The following is an 18,832-nucleotide window of genomic DNA, read 5'->3' on the forward strand; positions in this document are numbered from 1 at the left end:
GAATCAGATGCAGAGTGGGGGCAGCGCACGGGAGCAGCAGGGAGCTGTGAAGATGCCCCCCAGGCAGGCCCCTTCAGTCAGGGGGAGGCCTGGGTGGCCCCGGTTTAACGCTTGACAGCTGGAGCCCCAACCCTGGGAGCGGGTAAAGCCTTGAGGGGGGCATTGTCTGCAGTAGGGCAGGTATCCCCGATGCTCTCAAAGGTGGCTTTTATACCCAGCAATAACCCCCCACTCAGAAGAGGACATGCTCACGCCCCATGGTTGGCACGGGTCCCTACCTGCTCTCTGGCACCCTCCAGGCTTTCCCAGCAACTGAATGGGCCCCCTGGCTGGGGAGATCAGGTAGAGAGGCCCTGGCAGGCAGAGGGCAAGCCTCGGAGGCCACAGTGTGTCCAACCTGCTTCCCTGGAGGTACTTCAACATCTGTCAAGTGGCCCCCGACCTGCCGCATTTTCAAAACACACCACCAGAGACCATGGGAAATTGGGTTTCCTCTACATTTATTGCAACTGCTAAATGATTAACAACATTCACAACTTCTTAGATTAAAAAAAAAAAAGAAAGAAAAGAAAAAACAAACAAAAAACTTCCGTTTTGTAACATCACAAATGTCTTCTAGGTTTTACCAAGGACCAAAAATGCTAAAATTCTCTATATGATTTCCAGTGTTGGAAACAAGCCAGAGACAGTAAGCACCCAAAGTGGCGAGTTAGCACTTTCCGGATGCCTGTTGTCCTCACGGAAGAGACCCTGGAACTAGAATGACAGAAAAGACACTGTGACTTTGACAAGGCTATGCAACCGCACACCGCGCTCGCACGCACACTCCCTGGGAGCAGCCTTTGCCGGAGAGACAAGGGCGAGCGCGGAGGGCCTGTGCGCCCTGGTCCCTGGCCAACAGCTGGCGCGAGGACACACCACCAGGCTCCGCCCCGGCTCCCGTTGACTGCAGCCCCACAGGAAAAGCATCACCTGAGTGCTCACAGGACTTTCCAGGATTAAGAAGGAGGTGTTCCCTTTGACGTGTGCCAAAGGCTCCCAGGGTCAGCTCAAAGTGGGATGTCCCCAGGAGGAAGAGTGGCAGGAGGCTGTGGGGACAGGGCTTATACCCTGGGAATTCTTAAGGCAGTTTACTTTCAGATAAAAGCAGAGAGAGCCAAGAACGAATATACTAGCACAACGTGCATATGATGGTCAGAGCTATCTATGCTGCAGAGAAAGAGCGAGAACCTATTGGGGGAGTCCACATCTTGCTCAGGGCCAATGGGGCACTCTGTCAAAGGCAGTCTGTCAAAGGGGTGTCTGTTGGCTCAGAGTTCCATCCATGCGCTCAACCCACGGCCAACAAGGAAAGTTACTGGAAGGATTAGGAAAGAAAGGAGATGAACCCCTACAGCTGTGGTTCCCCTATACCACACGGCCCCTGCAGGCTGCTTCGACTTTGCTGAGGCACTCCCATCATCACCCTGGCCATAAAGATCTGCCGGGTGCCCACGCAACAGGAGCAACCAGGGGCAAGGAGAGCCTGGAGGCTCCACCGGATATGAAGAGACACAGCACAGGCCTGTGACGGTGGGTGTGGGCTCCACAAGACAAAGGGAAGATTGGCCAACACGGTAACTCACTGCTGTGCGTCCCCCACCCTGAGCTCACAGTGTCAGCAGGATCCCAAGGTCCCCAGATCTGAGTATGGATTTAAAACTTCCACACTGCTGCTTTATGAGAAAGGCCCGAGACCCCCACGGCCTGAGAACTTCGCACGTAGCTGCAAGGAGGGTGCGCCGGGGGAAGATGAAGGGCAGCCGTCATGTGCCTAGAGACAGCAAGCAGCTGCCGGCCCGCCCCGCTTCTGTTCTGTACAAAGGCCCTGGTAACACAATTCTTCATGCTGCTGCACAGGCCAGAAATGAAGCCTCTTGAAGAGTTTACACCCCCAGCCGTTGGTAGAAGAGACTCCATATGTGGTTTTTTAAGAAAGCAAACTGCAGTTTGTGGATTCTAGGGAGACATGTGAATTTGAGAGAAGTTTCATCAACGTAATGATTCCTCCCCACTGAATACTGCTCTATTATCCTGTCGCTGAACTTCCATTACGTCTCTTGGGAGGCATTTAAGAGCCGAGCCTCCATAAATACCACGTTTGTGGAATCAAGTATCTCTACTTGTTCAAAGACCTCCCGTGCCCCAACCCGCAGGCTGTGGACCAGAGCGGTCTTCGCTAATACCGAATTACATCCCCTATTTACAGCCTGCAAGCAACGAAAAGCCACCATCTGTCATCATTTTGGCACCAAGTTTGCTAAGAGAGCACCTCTGAGCGCAAGGTTCCCTGCGGCGGGAGACCCGCCCAGAGCTGGTTCCTGAGCACGAACAGGGCACCGGTGCTTCCAAAGGCAGCACCACCTTCCGAGGGGGAACCAGGAAAGACTTGCAGGGGACTGGCTGCCACAAGCATTTGGAAGAGGGGAAAAGGCAAAAGCAGATCGGAAATGCTGCATTCTTTTTTCCTTTAAGAAGAAGAAAAGCCAGCGTTCGGACCCTCCACACCAGAGCTGCAGAGACGCTCGCCTCTCGTGTACACACCGAACCTACTTGGCCACTGGCTCCAGGGCAGATCCGGGGCAGAGGTGGCGCTTTAAGAGTAATTGCTGCTTCGAGCCTTAGTTTTCTCACCAATGGTTTCATCTATTTAGGGAGAGAACGATTTTGTTCAAAACTGAGTTGGAAATTACAGGTGGGGAAGGCAACTAAAAAGAGAGGAGAAAGAAGGGGATGTTTATATAGGCCCAAGGCCCTAGAGAAGGAAAAGGATTTGAAGATGCTCAGAAAAGGGATGTGGCTAAGCAGCTGGCCCGTGCAGCGCCGGCTTCCAGATCTCCCTCACCCTCGCAGGACACCAGGCCACTCCCAGGGCGGCCTCTGTCCCCAGGACGGTCACGGGCAGTCGAGCCCAGGAGGCCCACACCAAGGCCCACTGGAAGGGGAGGGGTGGGACACATCCACATCCAAACGCTCGTTACCCTCGCGGAATGTTTCCATGGGTGTGTGTGGGGGTGGTTCGTGTGTGGTTCTGGGGGACGGGGAATGCTGATTTTTCTGGAGCCTCTGTCTCTACCCAGCGTGCCGGCCCGGCCGGCACCCCACGCTCTGGCTCCCACGTACCTATTTGCTGGCCCGTTTGTGCCTGTACATCTGCATCATCCTCTGACGGAACACGTCAAATGTGTCTTCCTTGTGCTCCTGCCCGTCAGCACCTAACCCCTCCCCTTCCGACGCAGTGCCCCTAGGAGCAAAATGGAGAGTTAGCCACACCCGAGCGCAGAGCCCGGCCACCAGGGGACTGGAAACGGCACGAGGAGTCAGAGTGGGACAGAGGCACGCGGGACACACAGGAGGGAAAAGGAGAGGGAAAGTGAAGATGATTCACAGCGCGGAACAAGGGGTACTCACCTGCACAGGCGTGCGGACTCTCTGAGGCGCGTGCTCAGAAGCCCGAGTACAGCAGAAAGCCTCCCCCAGCAGGTGGTAAGCTCAGTTTAAATGAAACGCCTGCTGGATGCTAATGAGGCCTAACAAACTCTGGGCCGCGTCCTCCCACCCTGGCTAGCTGGCGTATGGGTTCTCGGAAAAAGGAAAGTGATTTTTATCGTGACTACCTAGAATTACCACTCAGCTTTTAGGACAATAAGGAATGTGGCTGAAATGCCAGGGCCCAGAAGCCACTTAAATCGTCTGTGTGAGTGCAGCAAGGAGCCTGTATGAACACCTGCATATATAAATGATCTGCTTCTCACCTCACTTGAAGACTCCCTTCGTAAGGAAAAAAAAAACCCTGCCAACTTTAAGCCATGTTTAACAGGAGGGGAGCCAAGAAATCAGGCTGCAGATCAAAGGACTCAGAACCAGAATCCCAAAGATAGCCTCTTCTCCTCGAGCACGCTGCCCATCCCCACCCCGGCCCCAAGCGCCTGCTGCGTACACGCTGACGGGCTCCCTGATGCCCTTCCCACAGGAGCCCAGGCCGTGGCCCTCCTTCCAGCCCATCTTCTGCAGCATCTGGAACCCCAGATTCTTGTCAGTCAGCTTCTGCTGGGCGAAGTCAAAGTCCTTGGGTTTCTGAGGGAAGACAAGATTATGGCAAGTGGTTTGCAGCAAAGTGCCTGGAGCAAGGGTCTGCCCATGCTGCACCTGACACAGTCCAGTACCCCCACCCCCCAACTGTCTCCAATTCCTCAGACACTGAGATGAAGCCATGGGCTGCTTCCTAGTTCCCAGCAACATTCCCTGGGTAGGCTGGGGCTTCTAAAAGTGGGGAGTAGGGGCGCTTGGGTGGATCAGTCGTTAAGCATCTGCCTTTAGCTCAGGTCATGATCCCAGGGTCCTGGGATCGAGTCCCACATTGGGCTCTCTGCTCAGTGGGGAGCCTGCTTCTCCCTCTCCCACTCCCCCTGCTTGTGTTCCCTCTCTCGCTGCGTGTCTCTCACAACCAAATAAATAAAATCTTAAAAAAAAAAAAGAGGTGGGGAATAAAGAGATGCCCCCACAGAACCACGCCAGACCAGCCTCTCAGGCCCCAGTGTGACCACTCCCACCGTGGTGCTAAGACCATGAGGAAAACCCTATGAGGGGCTGGGGGGTCTTGGGGCCAAGGGGTTAGCAGGAAGAGCCCTAAGCGGTGGTGACCTGTGATGACCAGAGGGTACACCCTAGGCTGGGGGTAACCAGGGCACAGGCTTGAGGCAGGAAGGCCCCTGGTGTGCAGGAGTCAGATGGGAGGCGGGGCTGAACAGGCCATTAACCTGCCCTAGAGAGAGATTGTGTGAAAAACTGGCTTGCAGGATCCTCCCTACTCCCCCACTCCATTTGGAACAAGCCTATAGGCTTCCAGAACTCTGAGCAGTGACCCCATCCTGGAAGCCTCTCTGGCTGCCCTCAGACATTGCTCAGCAAACCTGAATGACTTGTCTGTCTATCCAGCTGCCCCTTCCCAGGTCTGGGAGCTCCCCATGGGCAGAGACTGGGTTTTACTAGGATTCTGGGGTCCACGTCTAGCACAAAGCAGACCTCACTGAGAGCTGGTATAGCTGGGAAGACCCTCCAGGTAGAGAGGAGCAAGAAGCCCTGGATAACACACGGGCTTAGAACCGGCTGTGGAAGATAGGGTTAAAAGGCCTGGGGGGGCCTCTGGAGAGCCTGCCCGGTGTGAGCAGAAACTATATCCATTTATGGGGAGCCTGGGTGGCTCAGTCAGTTAAGTGTCTGCCTTCAGCTCAGGTCATGATCCCAGGGTCCTAGGATGGAGCCCCACATCAGGCTCCCTGCTCAACGGGGAGCCTGCTTCTCCCTTTCCCTCTGCCTGCCGCTTCCCTTGCTTATGTGCGCATGCTCTCTGTCAAATAAATAAAATCTTAAAAACAGAAACAAAATATTTCTATTTACTCATGCATATTCATCAGTACCCTATGTCCTTACCACCTGAGCCTATTTTTAAAAGACATTTACTAAACACCAAGGACAGCCTGGGTAGGCTGAGAAGGCCGCATATACTTCTGGGGAAAGGGCTCCTCCATCCTGATCAAGGCAGCTCGTGCTGGGGGGTAATGGTGAGGGTCTGAGGATCTGAGCAGGGAACAAGTGTGGGAGGGGAAGTGGGTGGGGAAGGCAAGGAAAAGGCTGGCCACAGGTCCCCAAAGGGCAGATCTGCACCCCTCCGGGAAAGCTGCTTAGCTGGAGAAAGCTGGAAGCTCTCGGCCTACAGTCACCTCATGGAGAGACTGGAGCTCACAGGACACGGCTGCACAGCCAGTTAACATGCATTTAGTTTCATTTGTAAGGCACCTCTGAACCACAGGGTAGGCGAGACTGCCCCATGTCACAGATGTACAAATGGAGACTCAGGAGTTACATACCAAGATTAGGTGGCCAGGATGAGACTGAGCCCGGCTGCCCCCTCACCCAGATCACCAGACGGGCAGCCAGGTGCCAGCACAAATTCAAACTGAGCACATCAGTTAGGACCACGAGCTTTGGGCCCAGGCAAATTCCCACTCCCTGCTGTAACTGGGCATACGCCGACCCCTCCTCTAGCCACTGAGACCGACAGTGTACTTGAATAGTCTACCACACAGGCTTTCCTCACCACGCCACACCAGCAGAGACCTCACCTGGTTCCCGGCTCACCTCCCTGACCTCTAAGGAGCTGGGATGTCCCCACATATGTCCTAGGTGACCTCGCCCAGCCTTACCTGTCCCCACATGTCCACCTAGCTGTCTGGAGAGCACCCCATCTCCCTGATGACCTGCCCCCCCCCCCAACAGGGTCTCTCCATTTCAGTCAGTGGCAGCTCCGTCCTCCCAACTGCCCGGGCAGACAACCATGGAGGTGCCCTGGACTCGACTTGGCTATTCCACACGCAGTCCATCGGCAAGTCCCAGTGACTGCGTCCTCACCCTCCCGGCCCCTGGCTCTCCTCAGCGCCCCCCGGCCGACAGGCTGCTCTCAGCACTGCAGCCACAGCAGCCACGTCTTCCCCCCAAATTACCACCACGGGCCTCCCCCAGAGAAGGAGCCTCACTGCTGTCTACAGGCCCTATATGACCCAGGCCTCACTGCCTTTATTTCCTCATCTCCCCAGCCCCGTGTGGGTACCACACAGGGCTACCTGTTGACACAAGACCACCCTGGGGCCTCTCCCAGGCCTCTCTGAATAAATGGCACCCCCAACCCCACATTATTCCCCATTTCCCTTCAACCTGCTTCTCCGTACCCAGAACACACGGGCCACCAGAGTCTCACACAAACCTGTCCCTGTTGGCCGTGCTTGCTGCTGCCTCCCGGTGGGCAGACGGGGCCCGGCACAGAGGAAGTGCGCGCGGACGCGCACCCGCCCACGCACTGCCTTGGCTTACTAGGGAGTTAGCGTGCTCTTTAACCATAATTACAGGCCACTAAATCTGAACTTCTCAAGGGCCAGGACATCGCCTCGTCCACCTCTCCCAACACACTGAGTGTATCAGCCCTCACCCATTTGTTAAATAAACTAATTATAACCCTCCTGCGCTTCAGGCAATGGAAAACAGTTTCAAGAAATCCCTGAGAAGAAAGGCTGTTTGTTAGGCTTTGTACATCGCGCCGGTCTGAAGTACGAGTGTAGTTACAAGGCACAGCGTCCTTTAAAACTCCGGCAAATTCCAACTGACTATGCCACGCGTGAGAACTGTCATGCTCACCTTCTTTTTGGACACGGGACGACCCCGAGGTCTGTCGTAGGCGATGCGAACTGGTTCATGAACTGGAAAACACAAGAAACATATCCGTACACATACACATCACTCAGAAGAGGCGAGTGCTGCAGTTTAGGCTTGGCCAACGGAAGGGAGCCACTGCCCCTTCAGCCTGCTGGCCTGCCTCTCAGGAATCATGGGCCCGCGGGCACAGAGGCGGGAACACCCAGGCCCAACTGAGGGCTGCTCGGTGGGGAAGAGTCTCCTTTAACGTAGGACTTCCCACGTGTATGACGAAGGGCTCAATGCATGGATCGTTTTCCATGACTGCAAGAACTGGTTTTGTTTCAATAAACTATCTGCAATCTCCTGCCCTCCTAGTGTCTCTGCAACTGTTGCACTGATCGTTAAAGTCCGCAGAGAATTTTCCAGTAAAGCAACCATGCTTCTCATACAGAGCACTGAATCACATTACAGCTTTATTTTTGATGAAGGAGAGATAAGCAAGGGCCGGTTTTTTTCCTCATCAACCACCCAAGGAACCCAGAGCTTCCAAAATAGAAGGAGCTCCATTTCTCCCCCTCGCGAGACATGAGGCATTCGGAGAGGCTGCCGCCATCAGCAGGAAGTTGTGAAGGACGTCCGAATTGGGTACAAGAGCTGGCAACCCGTGGTAACGCCAAGGTTCCCAGACACAAACCGTCAGCAGGGGACTGTTCCGTCAGCAGGGGAAACTGAACTGATGCTCAGTTCCGTCACAGGACTGTTCCGTCAGCAGGGGAAACTGAACTGATGCTCCTGGGGGTGAGTGTGACACTGTCAACAATGTAGAGCACCCAGGTGACACTAGACAGGGCACGGTTCGCCACAGGCACCTCACAGGAAGGTATGGCGGCAGGAACCAAAGCCCAGGCCTGGCTTTGTGGAGACACGGCGGGGGAGGGGGGGGGCGGCACGAGGAAGAACCTGGGCCATGGCTGGCCGTCAAGAGGCCACACATGATGCCATTCTGCCTACGGACAGTCTAGAAAATTTCGGCAGAACCATGAGGCCAGAAAATGGGGAGGGGACCTCAGAGAGACACGGACGTTTCTGGAGAAAGGTTCCAGCTCCACTGCACTGGAGGAGTTCATGCCTGTACACGATTGCCAAAACTCCTTCAACTGTCCCCCCTTAAAAAGGATGCGTGTTACTGCTGTTAAATGGTAGCTCAAGAATCTTAACCCTCCCCACAGAACAGGGGATGACCTCCCATGGCCCAGGCAGCGGAGCACAGAGCACGTGGCTCCCACTAACCACTGCCCAAGACCAGTGCCACCTGTGTCCTCCTTCCTCGTCATCACTAAGCAGGCATCAGTGCCCCGGGCCTTCCAGGGGCTCAGAAGGCTGGGTCCTCCCCAAGGTCACGGGCGGGAAACTGCGGAGATGACCAAGGCCCGTGCCCTCCACAGCCGGGGCTCCTCCACTGGACCATGAGCAATGACGGAAACACCAAGCAGCATCTGATCCTAACACGCGGCCGCTACACTGACGCAGCGGCGCGTCCTCTGACTGCCAGCCTCACACCAGCCAGCGATGTGAGCTTCACGGAACATGTGGGAGTGGTATGCAAAACCACCGGAACTAGTTCAGGTTAAAAACACAAGACCGAAGAATCTCATGTTCTGTTGGCCCTGGAGGGATTTGGGAGGTAACATCCCGGTTGGTAGGTGTAATCAGAGGCGGGAAGGGGGACAGGGACTGGCTGGTCATCTTGTGGCTAAGCGTGGGCTAAGGGCCAGTAAATTCTTCCATACAGTCAGGTGACATCAGCTGGTCTCCACAACTTTTCCTGGTCCACAACTGAGCAGCACGGTTCCTCCTTCAGCGCTAAACAGAAGCCCATGCTAGGGAAGCCATGATGAATGTCGGGCACTCACCTTTGGGCTCCTGGATGAGGCACAGCCTCTTGGGAGCTGGAATCATGCCAACCTTTAAGGACTTGCTGCTGACCCTCTTCCGGGGGAAGCAGGCCCCCGAGGAGGCCTGTGACAGGGCAGGTGCACCAGGTGGGCCATCTTCGGCCGCCTCGCTCGGGAGGCCATCGGTGGGGGGGCTGCCCTCAGAGCCCTCGGACTTGGCCGCCCCTCCTGCTGACCTGGAGGCCCCTCTAGGAGTGGCGCCCTCTTCGGCCCCCTCCTCTTCCTCCTCCTCCTCCTCGTCCTCCTCCTCCTCCTCGTCCTCCTCAGGCACCACCTCCGGGCTCTCCAGCTCAGCCTCGTGCTGCGGGGGCTCATCTTCAAACTCTCCTTCCCCTTCCATGGGATCAAGGGGGCTTTCCTGAGAATCACCGCTCTCACCGGCGTGGAGGTTCAGTGGAGAGGATGTAAAACAAATGGATGGGCATAACTCAAACACTTTCTTTCGATAGAACTTGAAGGCTGAACTGTTTTGGTCATGGAGAAACCTGGGACGAGGATGAAAGACACTGGTGAATCAGAGAGTCCTCTGAACATTCACATTTACTAAATTAGCCGGAAGAGATCCAACAAAGCTGGGAGTGGAACCGAGGAACAAATAACCTGACCTCTTCCTACCAACTATGGCTGATGGTGCAGCTTCACAATGAGACAGAGAAGTCCGAGGAGTAGCAGCCATTTAACAAAGGAGCCAGAACGTTAAGAGGCCCCATTGCTTTTCCGGGGAGGGAGGTAGAGGAACAAGGTATGCAGAAATGACCAAGGAATGTGCTGGAAAAAGCTCCAACACTGCAGCCAGAGATCTAACCTGGCCCTCTCCTCATCCCCTTCTAGTCTGTCACCAGCCACTCTGGGACTCCCGTGCGCTCAGGGTAACTGCCTGGTTCCTCTCACACTGCCAGGTAGGAGACCGAGGAAGGCCCGTCCCTTCTGCCCCTCATTCTATAGTGAAGCTGAGTCAACGTGGTGGCAATACTGCCTCTCAGAACCTCAGAGTCCCATGGCCACCTTGACCCAAGGCTGTGGCTAGTGTGAGAAACTGAAAACATGCACAAAGACGCAAAATACACTTGGACCCAAGGAAAGAAGCCCTTGTTCTTGGCCAGAATAACAACCTCATAACAATGTCAATTCTTCCCTAATTAAAATATTAATGCATAAGCCTATCTCAATAAGTGCATCTTTTTTTTTCTAGGTTTGAACATGATTCTAGACTTCATAGAGAAAAATAAATATGTAAGGGTATTTGGGAGAACTCTAAACAAAATGTGTGAAGGGTTCTGGCCTTATCAGGTATTACAAGGTGTATGAAGCCTCTACAGTCACAACAGTGTGGTACCAGTCCTTGGACACATGGACAGAAACACCAAGACAAAGGCCAGAAACACGGTATCTGATGAAGTCAGGTATACAGATTGCTTAAAAATAAAAACTTAAAAAAAAAAGACCTATTTAAGTAATCTCTACACCCAGTATGGGGCTCCAATTCATAACCCCAAGATCAAGAGTTGTATGCCTTTCCAACTGAGCCTCTCAGGCACCCCCAAAATAAAAATCTTCAAAAAAAAAAATTGAGAAAGAAGAAGTCCAAAAAACCCAATAAGAAAAAAGGGCAAAGATTGAGAACTTGAGCCCTCCAAAAGACAGCCAGAATGAGAAAACCAGTCATAGACCAGGAGAAAGTATCTGCAAATCATACATCTGACAAAGGACTCCTATAAAGAATGTATAACAAACCCTCAAAATTGATTAATAAGTAAATAAATGACCCAATCAAAAGATGGACCCAAGATCCAAATGGACACTTAAGTATGGGAAGCACACAAGTATACTAGAAGACACTCAGCACCATTTAGTCCTTGGAGAAATGAGGACCACAGTGCAACACCACCCCCCCACCCCGCATTGGGATGCTAACATGAAAAAGCTGACACCAGCAAGTGCTGTGTGGGGTTGGAACTGGAACTCTCGTCCAGGCTGCTAAAAATGCAAAACGGTGCTACCACTTGGAAAGGCAGCTTGGCAGTTTCTTCAAAAGTTAACAGTGGGCCCACCATGGAGCCAGCCTTTTCTCTCCTTGGTATTTCCTGGAAAGAAATAAAGACCTTATCCACAACAGCTCACAGCAGCTTTACCTATAATCGCCCCACACTGGAAACATCTTAATGCCATCAACAGGTGACGGGTAAACAACTGGTCCAGCCACACAGTGGGACAAACTCAGCAGCAAAGAAGAATGAACTGGGGATACACGCAACAAACATGGCTGAATCCGAGTAACTGTGCTGAATAAAGGGGCCAGACAAAAAGCAAGAAAAAGCTGCATTTACACAAAATTCAAAAAAATGCAAACTATTTACAACAAAGTTTTAAAGGACAAACCTTGTTTTAAGAGACAAATGAACAGTTCACATGAAAATACAGGACACAAGTTTATGAAAAGATGTTCAATTTCACTCATGAGAAAAATGGAAACTAAAATTTCATGGTGGAAATGAGAAATTTCTCATGAATCCTACTGACTCTAAGGCACGCCAAAGGTGAGGGATGGGGACAGGTACTCTGGACACTGCTTTGGGATGGGCCCTCGGGGAGGGGTATTTCCATTATTTAACAAAATTACATGTGCAATGACCTTGGACCCCACAGTCCCCCTTCTGGAAGATACATGAAGATTCTCTCCACAGAGTCATTGTGCGTGAGGCCACTGATGGGGCTGTAAGAACCACGTGGATGCCAATAGCTGGGGAGTGACCCTGAGGCGGCTGCACGTAGAGAACGACAGAGGACAAGACAACGAGGGGACAGGTGGGACAGGCACAGGGGACTTCTGGGTAGGTGGTGAAGGGAAGAAAGCAAGGTGCAAAAGTGTCTATCACATAAAAAAGGTACGTGTAAAAACAAAAGAGGAAATGCACATACCCACTAGAACTGAATGAAATGGTTTCCTGTTGATGGGTGAGGGGATTCCCACTCAGACTTCTCTGAGCCTACCTTTTGTAATTTTTACTTTAGAACCATGCAAATGCTGATAGAAAAAAATAGCCCTAAAACGGAATCTCTGTAGAAAAAATGAACCTGACTATACGTCAAATCGATGACATAACCACACACAAAAACGGAATCAACTCAAACAGCGTTAGAGGTATACTTTTTCTAAAGAAAAAAACACAAAGTCACCTTGACCTTTATTAAATACGTGTGGTGTTGGATGCAGTCATTCTCAAACTGCTCTATGAGCACTGCGCGGGGGGACAGAGTGAATCACTCCACCTAATGTCGCTGTACAATAATGGGGGACTCTGTGTGGGGAGGGAACAGAAAAGGCTGTCAGAAACGGTAACGAATAAACCCAAACCACGGCAGTGCCAGGATAATGCAGAATTCTCCTTTGGGGAGGGGGGAACAACAAAAAACCCACAACCTATGAAATGCTCCTGGCTGCCCTTAGCGGAGCTGTCCCCCTCACTGGGTCTACCCAACTCTGAGGCGTGCTAGGCACAGCTGGCCCCAAGGTCACCAGGCCTGTGAAAGGCAGAACTGGGCTGAGCCCCCATGAAGCCGTCAGTGCTCCCCAAGGCTGATCTGGGTCTCACAGGAAGCAGGAGGCATACCCAGTGCAGAACCTACTCAAGGTCCCCAACAAGCTGGAAGAACATGCTGGGTCACACTACTGGGTCCCAGAAATGCTCTAAGAAATGTGTAGTTTTCAACCATAGTCTTAATTAGGCATGGCTCTCCAGCATGGTAGGAGCAGGGCAAGGGTCCAGAGTTCCCAGCCAACAGGAGGATACAATTTACACAGCATGGGAACCCCACCTGGTTATGGCTCAGTAACAGGAATACGGGGCTCCCAGGTAGCCTTGCCCTAAAGGAGGTGAACCTGTGCCCCACAAGGCGGAGCAGGCTCCTGGTTCTGTCACCTGCAGGCTGTGTGGTGTTGACTAGGCACCCCATCTGAGGAACGGCAAGGGTAACAGCACCCCCTCCTGGCAAAAGGATGCCAGGCCCCCACTATATGGAAGTGCTTGCTGCCCACAGCTGGACCAGGACCCCATCCATCACTGGTGCCCGGAGCACTGGTGTGACCAGGGACAGTGCCCCACCCTCCTCCTCCCCCTACCCCACACCACTTGGCCTCTGCAAAGGTTCTAGGGAACCGACTAGGCTCTCTGGCTGGGTGCTCTCTCCCCCTTCCCCTGATCAAAGCCCACTTGACCTTCAAATACAGCTTAAACTTCCCTCCAGGGCAGGTTTTTTCTGATGTCCCAGATGAGGGCAGCACTGCCCAACACCCCTAAGCAGACACTTCCCCCTCACAGCCCTGAGCTTGGCAGAAGTAAAGCCATGACTTTTCCTCAGGTGCCTCCTGGGGCAGAAGTGTGTCTGCCAGGCCACCCCACAGGCTCTCTCTCAGGACACTCATAGAGTAAACACACTCAAATTCAAAGGGCACGATGGCTACATACCACAAGTCAGGGTTGTCAGTGCTGTTTTCTATGCTGAACTGTTCAATCTCTGGTCCCACCTGAGCAACAAATCTGGCCAGTTTCTCTGCAGTTTCCATGGTCTTCGTGTCAACTACAAAACAAAGTGACTGTCACATGTCAGTTCTGAGCGGCTGCTTCCAATTTCAACTTTGGGGGTGGTGGTTAGGGAGACTAATTATAAAGACAGCCCCTCATGTCCCCTCACTGCATCATTGCCCTTTGCCATGGGACTCTGTAGCTCTGTCCAGCAGAGGGAGATTCTCTTCTCTCCCCCAGAAACTGGGGCTGGCCCTGGGACTCATGCTGACTGACAAGGTGGCATCAGTGTGGAACCCGGGCTTCGGAGGCCTTGAGCACCTCCGCTGCCCTCCTGGAGGCCGAACCCTGACTGTCAGGTGAACAAATCCAGGCTGGCTGCTAGGGGGCGATAGGCATGTGGCCCAGACATCCCTGTTACCTCAGCCGATGGCCCCACACAACCAGCTGCTGCCTACAAACACACGGGTGGGCCCAGCCCAGTTGAGCAGACTTGGAGCACTGGATACTCCCTTGGAAGGCACAGCTCAGAATGGCTCCTTACACAGCAAAAGCCAGAGAATGTAGCATTGGTGGAGACTTTGTTTCCCCTCTCCATCCCCACCTAGTGCTAAGTGCAAAGTACTGGTCTGGTCGGGGGCAGGCCTGTCACAGAGAAAAGGTAATGGCCAGAAAAAACTGCAGGTCAGCTAATCCTAAGGAAGGAAACAGAGACCTTGGGAAAGAAAAGGCAGAACGAGAGACGAGGGCAGCCCTACAGAAGGTAAAGAGGGGCAAGAACAGAGTGAGAAATGGATGGAGGCACTCAAAGCCCCAAGCATGGGCCCAGGGCATAACCAGGTGGCCAGCAGGAGGACCTGGCAGGGGAACACGGTGAGTCAGCTCGACCCCTGGACAGGAGGAAGCTGGCTACAGGCCTAGAGGGCCAGCCCCTCTAGGAAGTTAAGAGGAGAGTGCCTCCACGTGCACCTGTCCTGGCCAGGTCCCTGTTGCTCCTGCCTGCTGCACAGATGGCTCAGACCACCCAGGTTTCCCACCCCCAACCCTGAGGGACCCCTGGAGGTTGGAGAGTCAGGGCTGGGGCCCAGAAGAGGGGGACAGGACTGAGCACCCACCGTCAGCAGATGGGCAGGGAGAGGAGGTCTGAGGGGCTTCAGAGACTTCCACTGCTGCTGGCTTGGGGGATGGGCCCGAGGCTTCTGGGCTGGGGTCCCCAGGAGAGGGTCCGGCCAGGTCAGGCGGGCAGTCCTTGGCAGTTTCATTTCCATCTGGCTGGGACAGCTTTCCCTGCAATGAACCTGGAGGCTGCCGGCCATGGTGTTTCAGTCTGGTGCCTGAGGAGAGGAGGGTCTGGGTTCCAGTGGTTGCTCTCCTCACCTTCCAGCCCCGGAGCCCTTGGGTGCGGAGCAGCCCCCGCCGCCGGCCTGGGAGGAGCCTCTTCTTGAGGCTCCGGATCGCCCGAGCATACAGCATGGCCCGGACAGCACACTCTGCTGCTGTCGGCTTTTGATCTGCTCCTGACAAGGTGTGGCTCATCCGCTGCATTTCTGCCAGCTTCAGTTTGTAATATTTGTATTCCAGACTACTGTCATCAGACAAAAACCTACGTAACAAAACAGGCACAGAAGAACATTGGTTAAAACAATACCACGTACCGAATTGTTGCTACGATCCCATTTCTCACACCCTTTCCAAGTGGCAGCCTCCCTGCCATCTGAGAGGCTCTGATCCATGGACCACCCAGGTCCCCTCCTGCCCACAGTAACTGCAGGGCAGTGGCAGCTCTGATCCAGCACCAGTCGGTTTCTACTTGGGTTTCACAATCCCCAGCGGTGAAGGTGCTCACAACTCCTAGTAGCCTCGTAACATAATCACTCTGGAGCCACAGAGACACTGCCACTCTGTCGCTTGTGGGTGCCATTTTTGGGAGGTGACACCCTTCAAAGAGCCCAGTGAGGCAGAGTACTCAGAGACCCTGGCTTCAACTGCACCACCGAGGCCAGAGTGCCATGGCTGTGAAATCAGGTGCCAGAGTCATATCCAGAACAGTACAGAGGTGCCTGGATGGCTCAGTCAGTGGAGTGTCTTGCCTTCAGCTCAGGTCAGGATCCCGGGGTCCTAGGATCAAAACCCCATTGGGCTCCCTGCTCAGTGGGGAAGCCTGCTTCTCCCTCTCCCTGCCGCTCCCCCTGCTTGTGCACGCTCTGTCAAACAAATAAATAAATAAAATCTTTAAAAAAGACAAAAAAAAACAGTATAGGAAAGAGGAGGTTGAGTCCCGAGTGCCGACACAGAAAGACATCCACGATACAGCCAGAGAGGGCAGCAGGCTACAGAAGAACGCCAGCACTGATGTGGACCACATGAATCCGCTTTGTGTACGTAGATCCACGTGCATTTGCTGTGCTCACAGAGGCCGAAAGAATATAAAGCTAACTAGCCCTGGGGAATGGACAGTAAGGGGCATGGAGGGAACTCACATACTCTTTACTTTGTTTTCCACTTCGTTAGCACCTTCTTTCAGCTCTACTAATCCTTCCCTTCTAGGGTCTGGACTTTTCTTGCCATTTCCTTCGGGCCATATGTGGTGAATGCTTACATTCACTCCATTTCTGACAAACGTGTCCCACGTTGCACTTTCCTCTACATATGGCTACAGCCGCATTCAGTGTGCCGAGCCCCCTGCTACCTCCTTCTGAAGAGTTCCTAAAGTCAGTTCTCATTCCCCTTCACTCAAAGGTTACTTAGAAGCAAGTTTTATTTTGGCTGTTGCTAATTTTGACTTTTATGCATCGTGTAATGTGGCCCATGTGATATTCCTTTCCTGGGATGTGTGGAGAGTTTCTCTGGGACCTCACATGTAACAGGAGTTCATGAATGTTCAATTTCAATTTGTGTTCAAGAAGAATGACTACTGTTTGGTGGACAGGGCGGCATTTCAGGCGGCCTTCAGTCACCCTGACGTTAAGAGGCCACTTACTAGGTGCGGTTCCCAATCACCAGTGACAGGAGCCAGCCGGCTGCGTGAAGCAGGGTGCTGGCAGCACGGCGTACCGTGGGGGGTCCCTGGGGGGCAGCTCCGTGCGCAGTTCTCAATGCTGCCATGTGCGGTTAAGGTCCGGCTGGGTCTGAGGACACAGGCTGCACGCCGGCTCCGCTGCTGCCCCACACACTCTGCTGGGCCAACAGCAGCATCTTGCACCCTAACAAGCAAGGGTTCCCACATAAAGGAACAGATGGTCTGGTTCTCCTGTGAAACGCAGCCCCAGCAAGGGTACCCCTCACCCAGGGCAGAAAGCGGAGTCAGCACCCAGGTGACCCAGAGCCCCAGGATACAAGCCCCTTTCCCTGGAGAGTTCTGATGCCAAGTGCAGTCTGAGGATGTCAGTCTCCCCAGGTTCTAGTGGAACATAACATTAAGAGCACAGAACATTCACAAGCCAGCCTGCTGGGTTCAAATCCCACCATGGCCACTTATTAGCCACGAGATTTTCTGAACTTTTCTGTGCCTCAGTTCCTCTATCTGTAAGAGGGATCGATAGTAATAAATTACTTCATCACGTTGTTGTGAGGCTTGAGTTACACACTTTTCATTGTAAGGAAAATGCTTTAAATACTGTGTGGCATTCACTAACTGCTCAATAAGCATTAGCAAATCATCTTTACCTGTTTATGCCAATTCACTGTGTTCTAAATATTTTATTTGGATGACATCTACCCATTTCAGAAAATTATATTCAAGCCTCCTGCCATGATATAGATCGATCAATTCCTCTTATATTTCTAAGTGTTGTTTATTTACACAGCTCTAAGCTACGTAGTTCAGACATCAAGATTCCCAACTATTGGGGTGCCTGGCTGGCTCAGTCAGCTAAGCGTCTGACTCGGTTTCAGCTCAGGTTTTGATCTCAGGGTTGTGAGTTCGAGACCTGTGTTGGGCTCCACACTAAGTGTGGACGCTGCTACTTAAGAAAAAGAAAAGAAAAAAGATTCCCAACTGCTGGAACTACATGATGACTGTGCCTGGTCAGTAGCCTACTTTGCCCCCTTTTATGCTTTTCTCTGTTTTGTCTGAAATGACCTTTACATACTTTTTTTTTTTTTTTGATAGCCTTTGCTTGGTATGTCATTTTCCGTTTTTTTTCCCCACTCTGTTTTATTTATCTCTGAGAGGAAGCAATGGTTGGTACTTTTAAACCCAAGTCCCTGGTAAAGGTGGCGCCACTGTACTCATTGCCTATTTGCCCTCCTTTTTAATTTTTTTTCCCTTTCTTGCTTTTCATTGGGATGAATACATTTTCTTTTTGGCTTCACCCTCTATAGTAGTGTGGAAGTTATAAATCCCACTTCTATGTCTTTACTGGCTAGTCAGATTAATATACATTTAAACTATTATTTTCTATGTTCAGAACTAGTCACTAGCTATATCCTTACACTTTTTTTTTGTCAGAGAGAGAGGGAGAGGGAGAGAGAGCACAAGCAGGGGGAGCGGCAGGCAGAGGGAGAAGCAGGCTCCCCACTGAGCAAGGAGCCTGAAGCAGAATTTGATCCCAGGACCCTGGGATCATGGATGCTTTAACTGACTGAGCCACACAGGCGTCCCTATATCCTCACTTTTAGCAAGACAAGAACCTTAGTATCCACCTCTTTCCTGCTACTTACCACCTTACATTATCTAGATTATCTGGGGTTTTAGGGTCCACCCCCCCCACCGCAGCATCAATTATTTAGATCTTGTATTTGCTTTGAGGCCCTTGGACAATCCTGCTGGGGCCAGCCAAGAGGGATTCAAGCCCCCCTGCTTTTTCCCGAGTCTGTAAACATTTGGACATGGTGGGCTGTCCCTGGAAGGCATAGTCCAGCAAGGGTCAGGACCATCCCACTCTGAAGGGACAACTTAGAAGATGGGAAAAACAAAGTGACATATTCTTTCACTTCTACATCTTACATCCTTGGGACCATTCTATGGGCCTGCTGCTTTGCAATCTCTCTCATGGAGAATGAAGGAAGCTTTGCGAACTGGTGCTCCTGACAAGGAAGCAAAGCTGCAATGGGAGTCTGCACTACTACTGTTATTTTAGTGCACCCGAAGGTGCAGGCCGCCTCAGTGAGCGGCAATGGCCA

General features: G+C 52.6%; 1 protein-coding gene across 7 annotated transcripts in view; it reads right to left on the reverse strand.

Annotated features, from left to right (window-relative positions):
- Positions 1–483: 483 nt before the first annotated feature.
- Positions 484–18,832, reverse strand: part of SUGP2 (SURP and G-patch domain containing 2) — a 33,125-nt gene continuing 14,776 nt past the window's right edge. For 5 of the 7 annotated variants that reach the window (XR_012380853.1, XR_003210702.2, XR_012380855.1 and 2 more), the window contains 6 exons: positions 14,824–15,311; positions 13,652–13,763; positions 9,144–9,670; positions 7,231–7,292; positions 3,163–4,116; positions 484–756 (listed from right to left, as the gene is read on the reverse strand). Coding sequence is in view for 1 of the 7 variants with exons in the window: in XM_025884890.2 (XP_025740675.2) it covers positions 3,163–3,283; positions 3,980–4,116; positions 7,231–7,292; positions 9,144–9,670; positions 13,652–13,763; positions 14,824–15,311 (1,447 nt within the window). In the remaining 6 variants the exon portion in view is untranslated. Of the gene's footprint in view, positions 757–2,583; positions 2,686–3,162; positions 4,117–7,230; positions 7,293–9,143; positions 9,671–13,651; positions 13,764–14,823; positions 15,312–18,832 lie in introns of all 7 variants that reach the window. The other 2 variants (XR_012380854.1, XM_025884890.2) reach the window with 2 other exon arrangements.

This window comes from Callorhinus ursinus, unplaced genomic scaffold, assembly GCF_003265705.2.
Source record: "Callorhinus ursinus isolate GAN/ISIS: 27379988/994484 unplaced genomic scaffold, GSC_fseal_2.0 scaffold15, whole genome shotgun sequence".
NCBI lineage: Eukaryota > Metazoa > Chordata > Mammalia > Carnivora > Otariidae > Callorhinus > Callorhinus ursinus.